Below are 23,884 nucleotides of genomic sequence, written 5' to 3'. Positions count from 1 at the left end.
TTTGTATTAATAAGTAACAGTCATTTTTTCCACAGTCTATCACATGTATCTAACAAGGTACCATCAGATACGGGCCACCTCTTCCAGATGTCTCATATCAACCTTTGCAAGGTGCTTCCAAGATGTGAGTGGTTAACTTGTTAACTTGGGAAAGCTGCAGCCCAGCTGCACAGCACCAGTGAATACAAAGAACCATTTCTGAGCAAGTGATAGGGCCCTAACGAATCGCATGTATTGGAGAACAACATGGAGGTACTCAAATGGTTGACCATGTTTTATTTCGGTTTCAAAAAGAAAATAAATTAAAATCTTATTCTATTCAAACAGTTATTCCAAAGTCTAGCATTCTCACATCACCTAAAATGTAACTACGTTCTTCAATTTGTTGTGATTTAAAATAATGATATATTGTTGCATTTTAAATGTTTTTGTGTTACAGATAATTGCTTATGTTAATTTAAACTTACCTATAAAAGTTAATATACACTCAATCAGACAATGTCAAAAACTAATACTCCGTTTCAGAGCCTGCATTTTATTTCAACACGTTAATTAAAAATCTGCAAATATTTTTGCAAAGTTTGGGTTTGGACACTAAACCAACAACCCTGACCAATACAAATAGCCCTTTAATAGCAGTTGACCACTTACCTCTGCACAACCCCAGAAATGACTATCAGGGAACAAGAAAAACCTACGTAAACCTCCAGGTTACCATTATAAATAGTGAGGAACAAACAGCCCAGTTGAGTTTCCCAAAACTGATACATTTTCAAGTCAGAAAACTTTTTCTGTACTTATATAACTTTTTCTAAAGTGATTTAGCCTAAACTGAAAATAAGGAACATCAAGAAACAACACACTTAAACTGGTTCTCTTCCACAATAAGCACTATGTCGACTGATTCAAGCAGAATTTTTCCCTCTCATGTGTGTGCCACTAGAAATTTACCTCCATTTTCCATTCACTTTTAAAAATAAATTGCAGAGGGGCTTCCTTAGTCTTGTATATCAGAAAACACCATTTACTTCTCATTCAGAGTCTTCTAGATATGTTAGATATCAAAATGCTAAAATACATATTCCTTCCTTTAGCATAAGCATAATTTTAAATAAGGAAACATACCCTTTGCAGCATGGACTCTGACCAGGCATAGCCATTGTGTTCTACTGCCCACTGCAGTATGGTTCCCATAATGCATAGCATGACATCACATTGCAGAATATTAACCAGACTTGCAAAAAGTGGGCAGAAAGGAGGAAGAGCTGGTGGTGGAAGTGCTGAAAAGGACATAAAAGTGTTTGACATTTCAGGATCTCTAAAATTTAAAATTATAGAATAACAGAAAGTCCCGAGTTGGAAGGGACCCACAAGGATCATCGAGTCCAACTCCTGTCCCTGCACATGACAACCCCACAGTTCACACCATGTGTCTGAGGGCTTGTCCAGTCTCTTCTTGAACACTGTCAGGCTTGGGGCCGTGACACCTCCCTGGGGAGCCTGTACCAGTGCTCCACCACCCTCTGGGGGAAGAACCTCTTCCTAATGTCCAACCTGATGTCTTACCCATAATTTGCAAGACTCATATAAAATGTCTGATGTTCAAACATCCTTAACAGTTTAGCCCTGGACAGCATACAGTTGGTTAATAAAGAGCATTACAGATAACAGGCTGTAACATCCAACATGGCTTGCATGTAACAGAAAAGCCAACAGAATAAGCCGTTCAGAAGGCTGGTTCCATGACAGATCAGATTCCTGTCTATAACCAGGGAGACATAAGGGAAATTGCTGCATTTACACCAATTTTTGTCCATCCCAAGAACAGGATGTTAGTCTAATTGTGAGAGCACTACAGAGTTTGATACGAGACTCCCTCTATCCCCATCTTCTCTCAAGAGAAATACCTGTATCTTCTCTGTTCTGTCTCTTCAGCTTTCTTTGGGCTTCCTCTGCCTGAAATAGAAGAATGATTCCAATATTACTCAAGACCTGTACAAATATAATACTAATAAAAAAAGCATTCATACTTAATTACGTTGTTGATTTTTTACTCTTTCCCTCAGCCTTAACTAAAACATGAAAGCTTCCATGTCTTTTCAGCTTCTCTTACATTCTACTTGTAAAGTAGGGCCTGTATCTCCAAAATTAATCTTTCATCTTGAGTCAGCCTGGATTCTTTTTCTAAGACAAGTCTGAGCTAAAATGGTAATTTCCACATAGGTAAGTGAAAATACAGATTGTTTAAATATTTCCAGTAAAATAAGACCTAAGAGAACCCACAGACGAGCTCCTGAAGCCCCACTAAATTCAGCAGCTCTGTATAGGGCAGAGGATCCAGTGGCACAGGAATCACAGCAAAATCTTGGGGAAGTTTTGTCAATATCCTCAAATAAGTCAACTTTTAAAAGTTAACTCTTAACCAGCTGATAATACTGCTTCACAGAAAAAAGCTCTGGGAGAAAAACAAAACCAAACTGAAACAGATACAAAATAAAAAACAAAGTTAAATTACTAGGTACCTTTGATTGCTCTGCCCTTGAAAAGTGATAGAAATAAAGATTGAAGTTCTTGGCACATTCTGGTTTTAGTTCATAGAGCCCTCTGCCTGTTAATCCAGGTTTCCTAGGAAAAAAAAAACAAACTTAGGCTTTTATGCTCAGATGAACATAAGTAGAATGGCTAAAAAACACTGTTGAATAGACATTCTAGAAATCAATTAAGTAATAGTATTAAGAATGATGCAGATAAGTAAAGCCATGGGGAAAACACCATGACCCAGCATGCTTTCTTCTACTCTCTCATTTTCACTGATTTAGATATTCCATTTTTAAAGTTGAAATATTAGAATAAAGGGAAACATACTTGAAACATGCCACTTCTTCAATCACACTTTCCATTCCTGTCTCTTTGTTCTCCTACATTGAGTGAAAATGTAAGATTGTGTTACTGTAGTTCTTGGATTAAACACATTCAAGTATCATACAACACTAGAAAAGCAAGCAAAATGAACACAGCATGAAGTTATTTTACTGGGACTCGAGAACGCTGAAGGACGTAACATGAAAATACATTCTGGAACACCATTTCTGCAAAAAGTATTTTTAAAAAAAAACATGCCATTTTGAGTGCTTAATTATTACTGTTTTTCCCTGTCATAATAAACTTGGATGTAGCAGTAACAGAAGAAAACTCTGAATTAGTTTCCTCAGTCTGTCTTAGGAATATACAGTCAATATTTCTGGTTTCTAAAAAATGAAATAAATATACGAAAGCTAAAAATACAAGTCACTAAAAATGCTAAAACAACCACAAAAATCAGCAGGAGAAATCAGCTCAAATAGGTAAAACTACTTCATACATAAATTATGTTTTAACATTCCCATCCCCTTCCTGCAATACATACTCACAGCAATTAACAGACCGGGGGAAAAGTATTTAAGACTGACAATACAGTTTGGAACTCTAGTAAATCCTAGACTGATTTTTCATTCAACTTTAATTTTTTTTTTTTAAATCATGTTGCCCTAAAATTTGCCTAAGTTTAGAATATAAAGAACAATGAAAAATATTTCAGAATTCATCATTAAAAGTATTACCAATATAGTAAAATATGAACTTTTGAATTTTCACTGCGTTCAGAAATCACATTTAAAAGAGTACTTCAAAAATACTCTAAAAATATGTAAGGTTTACTATCCTACAAAACTGCTGATACCAGAATTCAGATAAATGCTTCTGTACACGCAAATGAAACATTTATGTTACACGAGTCATTATACCATGTCTGATTACACATCTTTCCAATTATTGGTAGCTTTAAAATATAACAGCTAATATTTCTGGATAGCTCCAACAACCCACTTCCATAGGGCTCCTCAGGGTTTCCAAGCAGTCTGCAGAGACTGCCAGCCAAGAGAAAAGAGCTGGAAAAGCCCTTAGACTCTTGCCCCTTTCATGTGTTGTTTCCTCTTCTACAGCTCTTTCCTACCTTCTCCATGCCAACTGTTAACCTGTACTCATGCTAACCTTGCTTTTAGCATAACCACACACTTCCCATTCTACCCATTCCATATTACACAGCATAAACTTGCACAAGAAAAATTTTCAGCAATCAGCCTTATAAAGTTGAAGCTGTTTTTTCTGTTACCCACCCCCAAGTTACTTACATCTTCAGGCAATGCCTTTACCAATTCACTGTGAGCCATCGGCCTGATGCTCAGCTGATGGATGATCTCTCGTTTGATTTCATCTGTTGCATTTACCTGTCCTATTCCAGGACTGAATCTTTCGCCTGTAAAACATAGCATTCTTTTCTTTAGGATTTTAAATACTACTTTCTCCTCTTTTGCAATTTAAAAGCAAAAGACTGGAAAATATGTATCTTCCCTGAAATCTTGTGTTCACCCACCAGTGTTCAAAAATTCGTTATGTTAATCTAAGAGAGTTTCAATGGTTTTCTCCTAGGAAAAGTCAGAACTACAGGAACTTCAAAACAGAACTGAATTGAGATGGCAATGAAAAATGATAATTCCAGACCATTAAAGAGACTAAATTCTAAAATGAATCCAATGTATTCTGAACTTACCAACAATCATTATAATGAGGTATAGCATCTCTTCTATAAGAGTGTTATTTTGTTGAACAACATCCTGAATTAAAATAAACAAACAAAAAAAGAATTTACATTTTTCAGTTAAAGATAAAATAATTAAGCCATACACTGAAAATATTTTTCCAGTGCTTCAAAACATTGCTTGTTTTCACCTTCAGCACTCCCAAGTTAACCTGTGCTGAAATGCAATTACAACTGCCTTAAACTTGTTAAACAATGCAAAAATTATGCATCAGTTTCTGACATTTACCAATTTGACAGGTAAAAATATTTATGCTTATTTCAAACTGGTCAAACTAAATCAAAATAGGATAGGTTTTGCTTTTTCATCAGTCTCCACAGTCTAGTACAACAGCATCTGATAAACTTTCCAAAGCAAAATTGCAGATTTTTTATTACAGAAGTACATAAAATACCTTGTTAGTATTTTCTGTGCTAAATCTTTTGCCATAGTCTGGTGTACTAAATATCTGATAAAGTTCAAAGCGACTCAGCATTATCATCAAGAAGTGATTTGGATCCATCATAGACACACCTGTCTATTGAAGAAAAAAATAATTATAAACAAAAACCAGATTGGGTGTTATTATAGCATGTTTGTATATTTATATATGATGTTCACAGAATATTCTCTATAAAATTCATTCCCCTCTCTATCCTGAGCATGAAGATTTAATTACTTAAGTTTACTCTCTTAAGACTACAATAACACAAGTGACAACACATTTAATAAGCAGGATCCTATGCTTCATCAATAATTTCTGATGCCATTTTAAGTGTAAAATATTTAGGGTTCTTCCTTCTATCTCAAACAACCTAAATAAAATTCAATCAAAGGTTTTTGGTTGGTTGGTGCCATTTCTACAACCCTATTCCTGCTGGCTTAATTTTTAGAAGGCATAATATCACCTCATATATAGCACATAAAAGATTTTAAAAACAGATTCTGATCCTCAAATAAAGGCTTAAGCCTTTAGAAGGACTTTCTGGAAACAAGAATACTACTGTTTCAATGTAGACACAAACATTTACTTCCATTTCTGAAAACTACTGGGCACTGTTTATTAAACAATTTATCTACATTAGCCAATTATAAATTAGTTTACTAATGCTAACAGGACCATCTTTAAGACAGAATTTCCAACAAAACTGAAGGATATCTACCCAAATGGGCAGTTGCAGGCTGATCATTAAAATCAGGGCCAGATTAAGCCTCAGGGAAATAGGTCTGAAAGCAGAAGTAACTCAGGACAGCGGCATCATGCTGGGAACCGGTAACTCTGGGTAAGATTAGAGGGATTTCCTGGGAACAGATTTTGCTGCCTAGGTGAACTTCACATCCTGAGCTGCAAAGTTTCGCTTCTGTCAGTCTCAATGCAGAAGTAATGCAGCAGAGCTAAACAGATTGCCAGATTTGTAAAGCCTCTTCTGAAGGAAGGAAGGAAAAAAAAATCATCATCACTAACTATGGTATGAGGTTCCACTTTCTATCCAGCGTTTTAGATGCCAAATTTGAAGGGAGGGAGAAGAGGCAACACATACACTGAGCACATTACTGAAGACCTGCAGACCCACAACTGCCAATAGAGCATGACCCATTAGTTAAAATATTACTCTTGAAGATTTGGCATTAATAATGCAGTACACAGAAGTTTCTGCACTTTCCACAATATAATTTAAAAAAGCAAGTACTACAACAGAATTTTCTTTACAAATTACCCCATAAAGACACAGAAGCAATAAAAAAATAGAAGAACATCCACAAAAATTTACTTTTTTCCTTGTCATTAAAGGATTCTGATGGAGCTAAAAACACATGCACACATATCCGGAAAACGCTTGATAAAAAAGGCAAACTGGTACACGTGGTTACCTGAAGCATTACTATGTCTTTGTCAAACATCTCCCTCCTGCACTTCACATTATGATAGTAATAAATCTGAAACAAACACACAAACCACAAAAATTAACAAACATCACATTTAAACTTATTTTCATTCTGGAAAAATAAACTTTGTTATACAGTATTAACACAGAAAAAATTAATCTGAGATTTGAAAAAATTATACAAATATATTTGTATGCAAAAAGCATTTTTATATAGCGCAAAACAAGGATAGTTGTTGGCTGGGTTGTATTGATCTAAAGTCCAGTTGGCATACACTTAGAAGGAAAAATCTTGTGGACCTCTTTGGGCTACATTTGAACATATCTACCTGTTTAGCTATTAACTGTTTGAAATTCATAGGAGAAAAAGCCCTTGCAGTTGGAGAAATTCTTCGCTCCATGAATTCATCTTTAATTATTTCTGAGATAATCTTTTAGGAATTGCCACTTTGAGCAAACTGTTAAGATTGTGATAGAACCATCCTTGACCCATCCGGGGAGGGAGCTCAACAGTACCGCACCAAGCAGCAGCAACACCGCAATCACTGCATGGCACTGATATTGGGAAAGGTTGATGTTTGAGCATTTTAACTCAGCCTCCTAGTACACACGCATTGCAATTAGCTAGTGAAGATGGGGGCTTGTGGGAAGGCAAGAAGTTTCTTGCAAATACATCAAGTTAACACCTCAGAGAACTAAATCATATTTGTGTTGTAATGTATGTTTTGCTGAGAAAAATCACTTTAGACTATCACCTTGGTGGGGAGCACTGACACTATAGTACTCATATATGACACATATAGTACTCATTTATGAGTATAATTTATAAGCGTAACACCTGTTATGCTTGAAACGCCTAAGACCAAATTTGTACAAACAGAGAGAACATAAGTTTAGAGATGAACGGAGCCAGTCTCCACAAGCATAAGAGATAAAAGCCAAGAAAGACTCAGTTCTACGCTGGTTCTTACGCTTCTGCACTGTCTTCGGATTTCAATTACTTAATAAAAACATAAACAGTATCTTAATGGTGCATATTATGTATTTGAGACATTTATGTGGAGCTGCTGAATGCATTACTGAAGCTGCACAGCTCCAATTCCGCACTCCATGCCGCTGTTGGACTGTATGCAGTACAAAGGCTAGGAGTCACGGACTGTATTATACTAGAACTTCTTTACACACAGAGTATCACAGTATGTTTGGGATTGGAAGGGACCTCAGCAGATCATCTAGTCCAATCCCCCTGCCAGAGTTCACTGAGCACTGTAGCTGTCCTGGAACAAAAAAAAAGACTTCTGACTAAGAAATCAAAGAGCAGTTTAAAAGCACAAACATTCAAATGATGATATAAATGCCTACCTCACATTGCCTTCCAGAAGATCTACGTAATGAACATTGATATCAATACAGAAAGGGGAGGTTTTGAGGTCTGAAATCAACTTCAGGGAGTTATCAGAAAACAGTGATTCTACAGCAACTATGTACTTACCTGATTAACAAGAGAGAACCCATTTCTTCTCCACATCCCTGCATGCACTTGGGCACATAGGACTAGGCATCGTAGAGGATGTTCTATTAACATAGGTGGGCTAAGTTCACTCTGCATTAAGAGAATGCAATATTTTGATATATACAGAGAAAATAAAAGAAAATGGGACTGAAATGAAGATGATATTGTTGATCATTAAAATATTTTGCAATACAAAAGAAAAGCAAACCCAAAACACACATTACAGAAGTTTGATGAACCTATTCAAAATCTACCCAGTCATTGTTAACCAGCCTTACATTCTGTCTTTGCTCTGTAGAAGTCCTCCACAAGGGCTCCAGTTTATTCTTAAAGACAGCAGACTTTGTATTTTAAAACACCAACACTATCAATTTAATAACATTGTTGTTTGCTTTCTTTCAAAGGTTAAGTACTTCTTCTTTCAAAAGACACTGAGATTTCTTCTCCCAGTTACGTTTCCACCTCTTTTAATTTATAATGTTCTTTTTAACTTCCTTTTAAAGAAACAGCGTATCAACAAGAACATGCAGGAAGCAAAAAACAGCTGGGGAAGAAAATGAGAACCTAGGCCAAGGAGAAGGAATCAGATCCTGCCAGCAGGCCTTAAAAACAGTTTCAATTACAAAAAGAAGGTATTACATGAAGAACAAAATACAGACCTTAAGCCTGAGTCTTAACTTAAGAGAGCAATACTGACTGCTTATGCTCCGGTCATGAATGTCTAGGTATTAATCCTTTAAGAAGTAATTTTATCTATTCAAGATAGTTTCTCTGAACAGAATTCATAGCAAAAAGGTCCTACACTTACAAGACCAACTTCACATTCAGCATTAATTATATTTAATGACACGCTACGTTTAATTACATACCAGGGGTAGCAGCTCTGGAAACTTGTATGCCACTTCAGTTTTACTCAGCAAAACATGCAAGCCTACATGAACACATGAAACAAGTACATACATAATGTTACACACAATATTTTATATAATTCAAATGGGACAAAAACGTCATCTAATTTACTATCAGATCATTTTCTGGACACAGCTACAATAAAGTCTGCAGATTCATCACCCTGGAGCTACACAGCTGTTTCCTGAAGAAACATATTACAAAGCATACATTTTAGAAGAATTAAAGTTTTCCAATTGTATCTGTATAAAACTTGCAGTACAAGTGATATTTTTGCCTTTTTTTTGACTCTGTCACATCCCCGCAGTGACAGTCAAGAGTCCTTGGCCTATCAGGACAAATTATCAACAACAGATACCTCAACCTTTGATGTTTATTAAATACCTCAGGAACTATAATGAGGCCCCTGCAAAATACACAGGGGTTCTTTGCTTTGTTTTCAATCTACAATGGTTTTGCTTAAAGATTCAAACATTCAAAGCTATTTGATGCTGAGCTGCATAGTATTTTACCTCAGAATTACCCTTTTCACTTCATTATCTGAGAATCTATTTTTATCATATGACTTTCTGATTCTGTAAACTAAAATTCATTAACCTTCTTTCAATGCAGCTGTTGAACAAGATAGGCACAATATGAAGAGAAATACACAGCTTAATTTTCTGGTGACACATCTGTTCTCTAACAGAACACTGATTAGTCTGTTCCATCCGACAGTCAACTACAGTCCATATTTTGCTGTATTTCTTTTGCACCACTCAAGTGTCAAAAGCAGCAGTAACTGACTACAATACACCCCTCTAACAAAACCAGAGGCATGAGACAAACTCCCCCAGGCATGAAACAACAACAATTTCCCCAGTGCTTGGGAACATTTTGCCTAGGGCTAACAAGGAGCTAGAAAACAGCCAAAAAGCATCCTATTCAGGCTTTAAACAACTGTTGTGTGCTTCTTTACATACACACAAATACAAACCACATTGACACAACATTTTTCATTTCCTGATATATTTTTAAACTATTTGGTTCATACCTGCAAGTAAACGAGAAACTGGGAGATGAATGCTAACTTTTTCCTGAGAAACACAGTATCTGATGGTCTCAACTGAATGTCCACACATATTGAGAACAATCGGCTGTTCTCCATCAGTAAAACCACTATGGCACTGCATCAACACAGCCAGGCATTTCTTGTAAGCTTCAATTAGCACTTTTTCCTAAAAGGAAGATTGCAGTTTACAGAAATTATAATACAGCCAACGTTTAAAAGTTTGATGAGTTTGAGGTTTTTACTTTTATTAACAGTCCTGTAAAATTAAGATAAGGAATCCAACAAAAGGAGCTGGATTAAGGGGGCACAGATTGCAAAACTCATACCAGTATGTCTGATTAGAAAAAAAACACCAGTTTTTTTGTTTGTTTTTTTTTTTCTTTTTGTTTGTTGCACACGATATTATGGGAATTTTCTGAGCAATAATCATGCTAGGCTAGTAAAACCTCCACATTTATTAGCAGTGACAGATTAAAGCCAGCCTGAATGCTCAAATATTCTAGGATCACTTGTTCCACAGCCATATTTAAATTCTGTACACATAAAATTTGAAATACTTAGAGTAGAAACCTGATTTATAATCAGGCAGCATTTGGTAGATCCAGGGCCTACTCTATTCCCTGTTCTCTGAAAACTATAACCAGATACTGTATTGATGAACACAACTTTCAGATGTGTGACAGAACTCTCTCTGTAATATTTTTTTTAAAGGTAAATCACATTCTTACAAACTGGTCAGTTCAAGCCATGAAAGATGAGCTTAAATACAGAAAAGATTTGCACTTGCTCAGAGAAGATGATCTTGGCTCACGCTGCAGCTACATGTTCAACGCAATTGTTACACATATTAATGTTTGGGTTTTCCCCCCTTTCACATATTCACATGGAGAAACAGTTCAGAAGGAACTTACATCTAATGCACACCAATCCTGCATCATTGAAATAACAAGTGTTAATTTCATCTGCAATGTAAATGCTGCTTCCCATTCTGGTTCCATTTCTATGTGTTGTCCTACTTGACGAGTTATCGGATCCATACCCTAGAGTAAAAACAATTACGCATTTTAACAATATACTACTGAAACAGGTCTGTTAACATCATCAGCATGAGACAGCAGTTACCTGTCCTTACAAATACATTGTTGCTACAACAGGAGAAAGGAAGCTTGGGACGATCTGAAAAGGAATTATACACATCCAAGTAACAACAAAATGTAACAGGAATTGGAAGAGAAGAATACTGGGCCAAGAAAGATTTTGGATATGAGTTCTATTTATTATTAACACCTATAGAGATTTCAGTGTCATGACCAGTACAACAATGTTTGCAAACACACATCATCTTAAACATTTTGGTTTTTTAATGTATTATCTAGGAATGTGATATTAATTGCAGCTAAGTACTAACTAAAGACCAGGTACTATAGTACTTAACCAGCTCTTCGCAAAAGCAGAAAAAAAAACAGAATGATGCGAGGATAACTATATATTCAAGGGACTGTTATAAACAGATTAACGAAAGTCAACTACTGAGGAAAGGCATGCTGCTGAAGTACTGAAAAAAGGGTGTGATTCTGACTTACATCTTACTAATCATACAGTCAATCGGCTCTTGTAAAAGTTGCACTGCTTTTAAAATACTCCTCTTAAGGTAACATAGCACATGAAAAGGTTGGGGGAAAAAAGCACGGTGAAGAGGTCTATTTGTGTGTCAGAAAGTATATATTCCTCAATAAGAGGAGCAACTCCGTTGACAGTTAAGTAGCAGCTGGAGCTCTTGCTACAAGGGAAGGCTGGTTAAGATGGACCAGATTTCACTCACACAATTCATTGTGTCTTGTGTGTCTCTACAACTGCAAAATAAGCACAAAATTACATTTTTATTTTTCCACGATTCTTCCTTTTAGTAGTCCTCTAAAACAAACCAAATCAAAATAAGGTAAGATGTTATGTTTCAGAAAAAATTGACTCAAAAAGCTAGATTGAACTGAGTTATGAAATGAAGAGTACATTACATTTTCTCCATTTGTATCTCACGATAGCTAACTTCCTGCCTTGATTTTGCAAATTTCTGTGATTCATACATTAACATACCTGCATACATTTGAGTAATTCTAAGAAGGCATCAAAACCCTCTAGGAACTTCTGTCTCAAGTCATCTGACCACTCAGTTGGCTTACTTATCAACACATACCTGGGTGCATTAAAAGATACAAGTGTTAACACGACAGGTTTTTTTTTTTTACCTTCTCAATTGATCAAATTAGCATATAGTCAATGTACTTACTTGAGATCCAAAATAAGGCTCTGAACACGCCTGAATTTGAAAGCCTGCAGAGCAGTGTAACGTTCAAACTGAAACCTGCCTTGGACGTCACGGTGCCTTAAGTGGTCCATAAAAGTTTTGATGATAGTGGTCATGAGATTTTCTTCTGTTATTAGCATTCGAGCCTATGCCAAAGTACATTGAAATTTGCTGTAATTAACAGACACAGCCAGCAGCTTCACACTGCATCATGAAGCTTGTAAAATACAGGAATTTTTATCCAAAATAGTTACATCAATAATTAGAACAGAACAACATACTGAAAGCCAATCTTCCAAACATTCACAGAAGAAAAAATAAGTAATATAGCCAGAAGTTAATATGATCTAGATATCTTTCTTCAGACCCCTTCTGCACGTAAGTTTGACTATAGTTAGGCTCCTAATCTATATAACTATGACAACAAGACATTTGTTATTATGTGTCTTATAATTAACTTGTACCTCTCTTTAAGTATGTGTTGTCTCCTCTCACATAATTTAACTACGAGCCCTTTAGGGGAGTGACAGCTCTTCTGTTTTATCTTTACAGACTGTCAAGCAGTATGGTGAACACCGCGTCTTCTAAACTGCCAAGGAACTGTATAGTGCAATTTCCACATGGAAATTACGTGAAATTACTTATGATACCCCCTCAAGGGCTACTGCATATATCCAAGTGTTGTAGGAAACAAATTAACAGGCATCACGAAGTCCAATGAAGGTCATAATCTAAACTAACCCAACCCCACAAGAGCGCAGGGGGCACTAAGAAGTTACTGCCATCTCCTACTTGTGAGCTCTGCCAGAATGCGCCCATTCTGTTGGTCCTCCAAGGAAAATGGGATGAGTTTTGCAGTATCAGATCCCATGAGGATTTTATTATGAGCTGGTATGCTCAAGATTGGCCACTCTAATCTATCTCAGTGACACTCCAGTTGTTGGCTAGAGCTTCCAGGTTCTACAGTTGCTAATAATAATCCAAAATACAGGTTCTAAAATGCTACTGCAGGGTTAAAAAAAAATCTAATGGTTAACATTTTCCCCCAAAAAATCACAACTAACACAACTACCCATCCTCCCTCAAATCAAAAAACCTCAGCTGCTTGACAGCTCAAACTCTTATATTACCAAGATTGGTTTGAAAATGTTACTGGGGGGTGGTGGGGTAGTTTTACATTCGTCAATGTATTCACTCAGTTAAGAATGAGTGGCTCTGAATGTATTAAAAAAAAATTCTTATTTCATATGGTAGGACCTTATTATAATTATTTTCACCTTGTAAGACTATTTTATCCTTCTACAAAACAGTAAAAAGATAATTGTTTTACTTTTTTTGCATGCTTTTGAAATGGAACACATGTAAAAGGGACACTGCATTTATTCTCATCTACAGAAAAGTATGAGGTTCCTTAAAAAAAAAAAAAGTATTAATAAACATATTTTATTTCATCTGTCAAAAGAAAAAATAATACCATAACCTTTTGAATAATACTAGTTGGTTAAGTCTAACTGTAACTCTGAATATTGGTAACATTCTTATTGAGACTGTCAAAATTAGAAGAGGTAACACAATATTGCCCCGAACCATGCAAACAAAAGCCTGAGGTCTTGCTGAATTCCCATGAATAACATCCACCCTGGGAAACTGAAGAACAACTTTGCTCAGTATCATAACTGCCATGCTACTACTGAATTTCAGAGCTCGATTAAGCTGATTAAATTTGGAAGGATTCAGAAGCTTTCATTTTTTAACGAATTCTGGCTAGGAAAATCAGACTTCTATTTCCAGTACAGCTCTAAAGTTTAATTTGTCTAGTTCGTAATGCAAGCAAAGGCAGATTTACTTGGAGACTGGAGAAAAAAAAAGATGTTTCCCAAACAGCATAAGCTTGTAGAAGACCAGCAGAGTTAGTGAGCTGGCAGAAGTAACAGTGCCTGAAGCACTGTAACAAAAATTAACTGGAAACCTGAAAGAAGGCATCCTCCTAGCCTGGAAGTACCAAAGGAAGTAGGGAATATCATGAGACAACTCTTGCTTGCACTTGTGTTGATTGAAATATTAACATAAAGTGGATCGTTTACAAAACTGCACCAGAATGGTGTGCTCTGAAACACTGATTTGCAAGCCATAATGTAGATTTCTACGAACAGTAACTGTGGTTCAGTACCATGAGGAACTTACATGTGAGTCTCTAGATAAACATTTAAGTACTTTTCTAAAAAAAGTAAAAGAAAAATGTAGAAACAAAAACGAAAAATACTCAGCCCGCTCTGGGAAGTCAAACTTCGCAGTGGTGAACGCTTTAACTTCGAAGCCCACAGCAATATACGTGAACAATCTGCTGTGCAGTGACAGCGCCCTGTGTTTCCACAGTAACGTCACAGAAATCTGCAGTCTTGACTCAAGAATCTTGAGTGGCTTTTAACAAATAAAGATTTCCTTTTTTTGGTCTTTTAGTACTTACAAGAGAAGGCACTGTGAATATCTGTATCGAGAGGTCAGCAATTGAGAACTCTCTGTCGTGGTCATCTTTCATAAAATCACTCTGCAATCGCTCATAGTTCTATTAAGAAGGAGGCAAAAAAAGGCAAGGAGTGCCAACTATCAGTTTTTAAAAGAAAGACAGGCACTACTCACCAGAGTAGGTACAGTGAAGAGTTGGACAGACAGAGCAGCCACCGATACTGCCCGTTCGTGATCATCCTCCATATAATCTCTCTGCAACTGCCGGTAATTCTAAACAACAAGGGGAAATTCACCTCTAATCCACACTGACCTGATTTTTTTAATTTAAATGTATGCTCTGGGAAACTTTAAAGCCACGATAAAGGGAAGAGTAGCTCTTACGGATTATTATATAGGTATTCTGTACAAAGAACGTGACAACTTAATCTGCTCACATGTAAGATCTACTCACTCTCATTTTCACAATAAAGGCTAATGTTTTATTTTCTACTCAAAAAGTTATTTGTCTTCAGCAGAGTGAGCAGAATTTTGTAGTGCTGATTTAAAGCATTTGAAATAGTAGTTACAGCAGAAATATTAATCAGCATAGCAGAATTTCAGCACTATTTCTGAGTAGTGCTGTAACAGCTTACACCTCAACAATGAGAAGCGATTAGCTCTTAAGAAGCGACAGCCTGCGCAGTTGATGGTGAAGACAAAAACATCTGAACTACTTCAGTCCTGGGGAGCCTGGAAAGACCATTTTCTTCCCAGGAGATGAGATGCCATTATAACTAGTATTTTGAAGACAGAATTAAGGTAGTAGGCATTTCATTTCAACTTTTCACTTCCAAAAATCGGAAGACAGTTCCGGTTAAGAGTTCATTTGAAGCACTGTATGCTAACTAAACTCTCTGTGCTAGACAATTTAAGCACTGAATGTCTCTTTGTAAGAAAGATACTTACCCTTGCAAAGCGGATAGCGAAAAGTTTCTTGTATTTCAAATCCATAAGTAGACTGCTCATGAATAACTGGTGATACACATTTCTAGCTCCTGTCAAGAAAAATGGATGAAACATCACACGTCACTATTTTCTATCAACATATTATGGACGCATTCAGAAAAGTCAACTCTTACAAAATGAGCGAGTGTGCATTTCAGAGCAGAAGCTGCTTTGATTAAGTCTGTCAGGTGGCAGCAAATGATGATGAAGAACACATAAACCAAAATTCTTCGAGTGGCATTATTTATTTCTCTTGTATGAGATAACACTGAGCTGTCGAATGGGAACATAAATCTTATAATATAAGGCACATCAGGCAAACAACAACAGATCTCTATTCCTCCTCAGGATAAAGAGAGGATTTGCATGGCCCAGGGAGAAAAAGAACACACTACAACGAGAAGTCCTGGGAACCACAATAAATTTTGGTAGTTTTGAACAAGTCTGCAAAATAATTTGCTTATGTACCTCCAAATTTCTAGTCAGTCTGAGCAGCATCACTGAAAATATTATCAATACAAATGAGAATTGACTGTATACAGCTTGGAACCACGTGTGTGAATGTACCATTTCTTTCTGTAGGTCACTTAAGTCAAAAGCTATTACATTATTTCCTTAATGCAGATTAACTATGGAATACATGAAAAAGTAGAGAAATACTGATGTTAAAATAGAAATGCAGAAGTTACTGCTTGCTTATATGACAGACATTATCCTAACAAAACTTGTGTGAAAAATGTTGTAATGGTCCACAAAAGAGCTGCCTTTCAAATCATGAAATTTGTGGTCCAAAAAAAAAAAAAAAAAACACCACAAAAAACAATTGAGTACCAGGAATTGTCTCCATAGTACATCCACTTTCCACCTTACTACTTTTATTGCTGCTCCAAAAAGTTCCGAAGACAGATCGCAAAGAGATGTTACTAGGTTATCTGTACCTCAGAACTAGAGAACAACAAAAGAATCTGGGGGGAAGGTAGCATTCTTCAAAATACTACACTTGTGTTTAAATAAGGAAAGGACATCTATATTGCATCATTCTCTGCCTTCTCTTTGTGCTTCTCTTTCTTACACATGGCCTTACATGCCCTTTCAGGATAGAAAATCAGACACAAAATCCACAAGAGAAATTAACTACCTGCACTTCTTCAAAATTCCAGCTTTCTAGCCAATCCCTTTATATACATCAGACTTTTATTAGTAAAGTTTTAAGGGCTCTAAAGCAACAGAACAGTAATTTTCACTGAATGTTCTCAAAACACTCAAGAATATCTCACAAACATAAACATGAGTCAAAGCAGAAAACCTCTGCCCTGTTCCTTAAAAAGAGGCATTTTGGTACATATGATGTAGATGCTGAGATCTTATAAAGCAGGCAAACCCCAAATCACATTACTGTTTACTAAATTTCCCTTAACTATCACTGTCATCTGTATATTCAAGTCAGTCTCAATTTCAGACTACTCTGAAAAATTAGATCCAAAACAAACACCATCTCAAATGGTCTCCTGATGTTCTTGTCTTCAACGTATGTGGAGTGTATAATGAAGGGACAGATTATAACAAACCAGGCAATTCTATCTACAATACACCACAGTAAAAATGTTCAAATATTCACAGATATGGTAAAGGCAAAACTTTTATGCATAGTATTTTCCAGAAGTTTAAGAAAACTCACCTTTCCATAGTTTAGAATCATGCAGCATCAGCTTATCCACAAGGGAAGAATTTTCACCATCTGGCCCCTCCTGTAAACCAACCTGACACAATATTCGACGAAGACCATCTTGAAGAAGAGAAACAACGTGAGTTAGTTACAGCTTAAACACAAACTTGCACATTATTTTGATATACTGGAACTTTCATAAGACACAGTAGAAGCCATAGGGCCCCTTCTCCTTGACAACTGAATAACAATCCTCACATTTGCTGAGAGAAACACAAATATTTTATACCTTCCAAGTTTCATGCTAACCTTATGGAACATTAGGAACCTTATACAACAATTTGTTTCAAAGTTATGAAATAAAAATGCACTTTCTTAAAAGTGCTGCTGGCTTACTAATATAAAAAAAATAATTACAGAGCAGGCTAATTTTCTAGGTTATATTTTTCCTGTTTAGAGCCCTATCAAGAGGTAAATATAATTCATATATGAATCAACTCATATACTCACATATGAGTATTTTGTTTACACTAACTAGCCGCTATTATTTTAAAGCTTCTCTACATATTTTTTTCTAATGGAAAGCAGTAATAATTATTATGTGAACATGTAACAAATGAAATGCTTGCAGAGAATCTGTATCTGGAACAGAGCACAACACAGCCATGCTCATAATAGCAATGTCCAGCTTAGCTTTGCACTGCAGGCAATGCATATTCATTAACACAACTATGACACGCAGATGCATTAGCCCTTATTTCTGCATGCCACGGAGCCATCTCAGCTTCTCAGGGAGAGCTGGTAGTGGCTTAGCATCACGTATACCATACCATGCACTGCATGGTGCAGTTCTATACAGTCTGTGAGCATCTATAGCAGTTCAAGGGGGTTTTGGTTTGTTTGTTTGGGGGTTTTCGTTTGGTTTTGTTTGTTTGCCTGCTTTTTTGCCTTGCAGAGTTCAACTCCAACTACTGTTATGACTGGTAACAAATTAATGGAAACGACTGCATTGTTCAACAAATGGCAAACGGATGCTTATTCCTGAAGAACTGACGCGTTAGAAAGGATGTGATAGTCAAGTTCTTGACAAAGTTCCACAGTAAAGTTTTTCCCTTTATTCACTGACAGGAGCATGACACCCATTTCACAGCAAGCACCCGACCTAACTTGGTGGCACAGCAGAAGACCCCACCACCTGACAATTCCCCTTTGGTCAGGGGTATTTAAGAGTAACCACCTAAGCAGTGCAGTTCTAGCACCCCATGTGACAGATCAACGGTAATGGGATGTTTAAAATACTGAGCAGAATGTAGATGTTTGGGTGTGTTTGATAAAAGCTAAGGGAAATCAACTTTTTAAAAAAAGTGCATTTCACAAAACTAGACTCCAGAGTATGGTGCAAGACTATATCCTGAGGTGTGGAAGGCATTTCAACTGCTTGAGCATGTAAGTCACAGACAAAACATATGCATACTGCTTACCATCAAATATTATTTTTGCCCTTCTGAATCATAAAGGATGCTGCATTTAATGAAGTGAACTCTGCAGAATTTCAGAAACACCACACACAAATCAAACTATAAATTTGATGCTTTCATCTGTACATTTATGCTCTACTAGCATACAATTTTGCAACTGTAATTTAGAGCTGAAAATTAGTGACTTCAGTACGTGGCAAAAATGACATGGCACAAAACTGGACCCATGTCAGTGTCTGTCTACATAATACACTGAAAGGAAAATTTACCCTAGAAATTAAATACCTTCATGTCTCTTCTTTCTATTAACAGTTATTCTTTGCCAGCAACACTGGCAAATAGTTGAATAAATTGTTGCCATAACTTTTCAAAAGTTTGATTTAAGTATTTTAAAAAATTAACTTATAGAAACATAAACTACTTGTCTTTTTTGAAAGATAACATGATATAGAGATCCTGTGCCTGAAATCTTGACTAGTTTTTCAACTATCAGTCTAATAAAACACACAGTCTCTGAAGAAATGTTGCACCTATGCAGAACACATATGTAACATTACAGCCAAGTGGGCTTTGCTAATAATTCTTGTTAACAGTTTACAGATGCATAGAACACAAAAAGTGCATTGGGGAGCGTATCTACATGTCTACATAGCATCAGTTTGAAACATTTTCCTTTTATTTCCCCTCGTGCTCCACATCTTCACAACCTCATGATTCATGAGGACAAGGGAGGAACCAAGCCAAAAGAAACATAGAGCCCTCCCATAAAAATGATACTTTGCATCTTGATTCCTTTGAAGAAAACTCTTTCCAAAGATCTGATTAATAATTCGTTGGCTTCTATACTTACCCCAAAACCTCACATATCCTTGCATTTTTTCTGTTGTTCTACTTACCAAAAAATCTAAAGCAATCTCTTTCATCATCATTCATCAAATTACTTCTGAATAATTTTGTTTCATCTAATCAGACAGGTTATTTTCAGCTTACTGCATTCATTTAAAAAGAACTAGGGACTGAAAAATAGCTTGTTGGCATACAGCATTTGACAGCAATTCTCAGCTTCTCAACAGCAACTAAGCAGAAAACAGTATCTGAAAAGACGAAGTCAGACTGGTAGCACTTTCACATGGAAGTTAGAACTAACTCAGAAAAGCACTCCAGTAAAAGAAAACAAATGAAGTCTGATAAGCATATATTACATGTCTAAAATAACCAGACAACAGCGCTTCAGGAATTCAGCATGCCTAAAAAATACTCCGTAACTTATCTTAAAAAAGTTCAAGTTTGCCCACCTGAGTATCCAATAACACTGCCAAGCCAGGTTAGGAGCTTCAGACCAAAGCTCTGATGGGCAACAATAGATGAATGCATAACTTGCACTTTCAATGGCTTTGTCTGACGACTGGTATTTCTCTTCAAAAGGAAAAAAAAAGATAATGCTTATTTAAGTGAGGACTAGCATGTACTATTCCTGTACAAAACCACAGCATTCCAATTATTACTTTCAATAATTTATCATGTTAATACACATTCTGACTACTGACACCTACATTGGGAACAAACAAAACAAAGCCTGAGCTGTGTTTACCCTATTAATATTTGAAAGACCTTATTGTGCAATATCAACATACTTAGGCCAATCCGTTTTCCGTTCTTGGCCTCCTATCAATGTACACACTGATCTGCTGCATTTGACTGATAAGCGCAAGCACAGCCTAAGACACCCATGCACATTTGCTGCTCACAACATGACGCACAAGTCCCACAGCGGCCCACCAAGGAAAGACATTGATTGTCCACAGACTGTTTTCAAAAATACGAGTTTAAAACACAAAGCTAAAACATGAAAGAAAGTATTTCCCCTCATCTCTGTGCTGGTAACCTGAGTAGTTAGATGTTACACATAAAAGCCATTCGTTCTTTGACTGTATAGTTGGCAAGTTAAAAATATTGCACAAGTTTCTCTCTAAAGATACGTCAATGTTTTCAAAATACCTTCAACAGTTTAAGGCCAGTAATTCTAGTTGCAGTATTTGTTTTTCAGTGGTAGCAGTATTATACATCAACTACTTATTTCATGTGATTAAGTACTGCACTGCAGCAGTTAAAGAAAAAAATAAATACAAAATGAAAGCGTATTTGTAGTTTCATACTTGGATTCAACCAGTAACAGTTTCCATAGTAGTCGCTATGAAAGAGGCAAACAACTTCATACTATAGGAGAAAAACTAAAATAGCTTGACTCTACTGATCTGAACTGACATGCAATACTGAAAGATTACATTTGTAGCTCCTGATCAAACTCCGTTTTCTGAAGGTAAAACTTTTATCTAGGAAATTATTTTGGGTGCAAGGTAGACCATAGCAAAAAGAAAAAAAGCAAAACGGAGCATAAACCTGCATTTCAATATCTCTACTGCGCATATTGTGAATATTATCTCAAAGACTTGGTATTTAAAAATATAGTCTCATTACGGTAATGGTATCACAAAACTGTGTAGCAAAGCTTCTTTTTGTTTCAGATGAGGCAAATAAGTAGACAATATTACTTACCACTATTACTGATTTTGCTTGATTGCAGTACTGAAAGTCTCCATATCGAACAGACCTACGCCCCTTTAAATTTGTAAAGAAGTAACATTACCACCAGCTTCTAAACAAGAAGTTCAAATGCTGTGTTCTACACTATTATCCAAGAAACAGTAAATGTTTCAGATGCATGTTAACCACTCTTGCTTTCACGCTATTTTCATTTTTTAAAGTACCATACATAGTTACATACTTAAATTCCCAAAATGCACCCCGCTATACTAAATTTCTTTTGTGTAATAAATACTGAAAAGATATCTTTAGTACAAATGCATTATTAGTTTTGATAAAATTTGAAAAAATTTCAGACATTTCAATGCCTTTTTTAAAAGTAGATAATACAGCTAATTAGTCTTTTAAACATACAACTAAAGCACTTTGTTTATTTCAAAACTAGAAGGCTTCCATATTGTATGAGTCCTTCTATATTGTCAATACATCCATTAAAATAGACAGTTGATTTAACTTATGTTGTATTAAAGACAGAACGGCTTACTGGAATTTTAGATCTGGCTTCATGCCAAATCATTTCAGGCATAGTCTTATTTCTTTTACATTAATACATGTGTGCGCATGTATCTATGCGTTCATGTGTGTATTTAGAAGTAGGACAGGGATCAGCAGTTAGGAAACCTCTCCCAAGTGCATCTGACAATCAACAGCATGTGCTCAAGTCAGCACGTATTCAGGGATCAGACAGGAATCTTTTAGTTACTGATACCACAAAAAAAGAGTAGTGATAATACAAAAAAAACAAAATCTAGTTCAGTGTTAAGTAATATGAAGTGGTTGTATTTCCCTTCCCACTGACCTTCTTGAAGTACATTCACATCCCCAAATGACACTTTCACTATGAATTTGGAACAGACTTCCCCCCCATGCTGCCTCCCCAAAAAAAGGCACAAGCAAACAAAACATAAAAAGGACACTCATTTTCACAGCAACTGCTTACAGGCTCATGGCACAAATAACAAGATGCAGTTGTCCCTAGAAAGTATCCCTTTCTTAAAAAATTCACACAAGCCAGAATACAAACACAAGCTGACAGAGCACTTCTGACACCAATATATTATTTAAAATTATGTTCAGCATGTAGTGATCCTGAAGTCATTGCTCTTTCTAAATCCTGTATGAAATGTTTTTCCACTTACTGTTGTTATCATCTGACAACTATGAAAAAGAAAATTAAATTAAAAAAACCCCCACAAATAGTTCCACAAGCACTGGAACAAAAGCAGCCAAGTAGGGATTTTAGCCCTTAGAGTTGACTGGTGTTACACTGAGAAGCATTTCCCATGCTTGGAGTACATATAGAGGCTCTTTCAATGTCAGCTCAGAGGGGTACAGTAAGGGATGAGCTAAAGTTGCTGCCTGACCTTGGCAGCAGAGTGAGAGACACCCTGCCATCTACACGCACAAGACTTATGGAATACAGTTACACTGAAATATATACACAATATAGGGTCACCTGACACATAGGGCTCAACCACATCAACCACACTCTTTATGAAAACAAATTAAAGCACAGTTATATAAAATAAATGTTAGAGTAAGTATAGGTAGAAGTTGTAACAATTAATTTACTTACATCTCTATCTACTGTTGTTGCAAAACCAATTGCTTCCTTCTGCGTGCAGTTGACAGCCTTCTGAAGAGTATAAATAACTTGTTCATAGGTATGGACTTCATCATTAAACAGCATGCAGTAGTAAGTGTCACTCTTCTCACTTCAAAGCAAGGATTGAATTTATATATAATTCTACGTAACGTAATTTTTAAAAAATCAACTTCTAGTTTAACAAAATTTTCCACCGAGCAGACAACCCAAGCCTGGGCTTCTTTGCTATACTGGAACATATCTCAACAATTTATTTGAAAAGGACCGACTATCCCTAACTTGCATAAGAACGCACACCTTTCGTGCAGAATTAAGTCCAAAATGAGCAAAATCTTAAGACAATGCTTCAGCCCGCATATTATTTTTGAACATTTGTTGATTATGAATTGACAGTTTCCGACTAAGGAAAACACATTTCCTTCCAGTGTAGCTGTGTTCAATATATTTCCCCACAGTTTCTTAGAGATTTTACCAATCTTGGCCTAACTTTGCCACACTCGTTTCCCTAAAACTACATAAAAGGTCTATTAGACAACAACAACTTGGCAGTAAGCTTACACAGATCCAATGCAATCGTTTGATTTCCATAATTTATTTACACAACATTGTTACTCACACAATACAAAGTAAAAAAGTTACTAACAAGGTGTCAAAAATTAATCCATGATAACTATGATGCTACAATACACTCAAATACTCTGTAATGCTTCAAAATTTGTAATAAGTGGATCACCAAAAGTACAAAATACTTTTGCCATCAGAATTTCAGTAACTTTGACTGTTAGAAACTAATCCGC

At 36.1% G+C, this 23,884-nt stretch overlaps 1 protein-coding gene across 2 annotated transcripts in view; it reads right to left on the bottom strand.

Moving 5' to 3' along the window:
- Window positions 1–23,884, bottom strand: part of UBR2 (ubiquitin protein ligase E3 component n-recognin 2) — a 56,531-nt gene that overhangs the window by 19,932 nt on the left and 12,715 nt on the right. Inside the window, exons 6-25 of one of the 2 annotated variants that reach the window (XM_082049393.1) lie at window positions 23,058–23,196; window positions 21,434–21,496; window positions 20,173–20,293; window positions 17,412–17,519; window positions 15,695–15,783; window positions 14,921–15,019; window positions 12,263–12,426; window positions 12,070–12,169; window positions 10,887–11,015; window positions 9,958–10,141; window positions 8,885–8,946; window positions 7,995–8,105; window positions 6,489–6,554; window positions 5,032–5,154; window positions 4,589–4,652; window positions 4,170–4,294; window positions 2,866–2,918; window positions 2,523–2,625; window positions 1,908–1,956; window positions 1,126–1,280 (exon numbers count right to left, since the gene is read on the bottom strand). In XM_082049393.1, the coding sequence (XP_081905519.1) occupies window positions 1,126–1,280; window positions 1,908–1,956; window positions 2,523–2,625; window positions 2,866–2,918; window positions 4,170–4,294; window positions 4,589–4,652; window positions 5,032–5,154; window positions 6,489–6,554; window positions 7,995–8,105; window positions 8,885–8,946; window positions 9,958–10,141; window positions 10,887–11,015; window positions 12,070–12,169; window positions 12,263–12,426; window positions 14,921–15,019; window positions 15,695–15,783; window positions 17,412–17,519; window positions 20,173–20,293; window positions 21,434–21,496; window positions 23,058–23,196 (2,107 nt within the window). Of the gene's footprint in view, window positions 1–1,125; window positions 1,281–1,907; window positions 1,957–2,522; window positions 2,626–2,865; window positions 2,919–4,169; window positions 4,295–4,588; window positions 4,653–5,031; window positions 5,155–6,488; window positions 6,555–7,994; window positions 8,106–8,884; window positions 8,947–9,957; window positions 10,142–10,886; window positions 11,016–12,069; window positions 12,170–12,262; window positions 12,427–14,747; window positions 14,847–14,920; window positions 15,020–15,694; window positions 15,784–17,411; window positions 17,520–20,172; window positions 20,294–21,433; window positions 21,497–23,057; window positions 23,197–23,884 lie in introns of both variants that reach the window. The other variant, XM_082049392.1, reaches the window with a different exon arrangement.

The sequence above is a fragment of the Streptopelia decaocto genome (assembly GCF_964273445.1).
Source record: "Streptopelia decaocto genome assembly, chromosome: 3".
In the NCBI taxonomy this organism is placed as follows: domain Eukaryota; kingdom Metazoa; phylum Chordata; class Aves; order Columbiformes; family Columbidae; genus Streptopelia; species Streptopelia decaocto.
The sequence above is the reverse complement of the archived record's forward strand: the minus strand, read 5'-3'. Positions and strand labels throughout refer to the sequence as shown.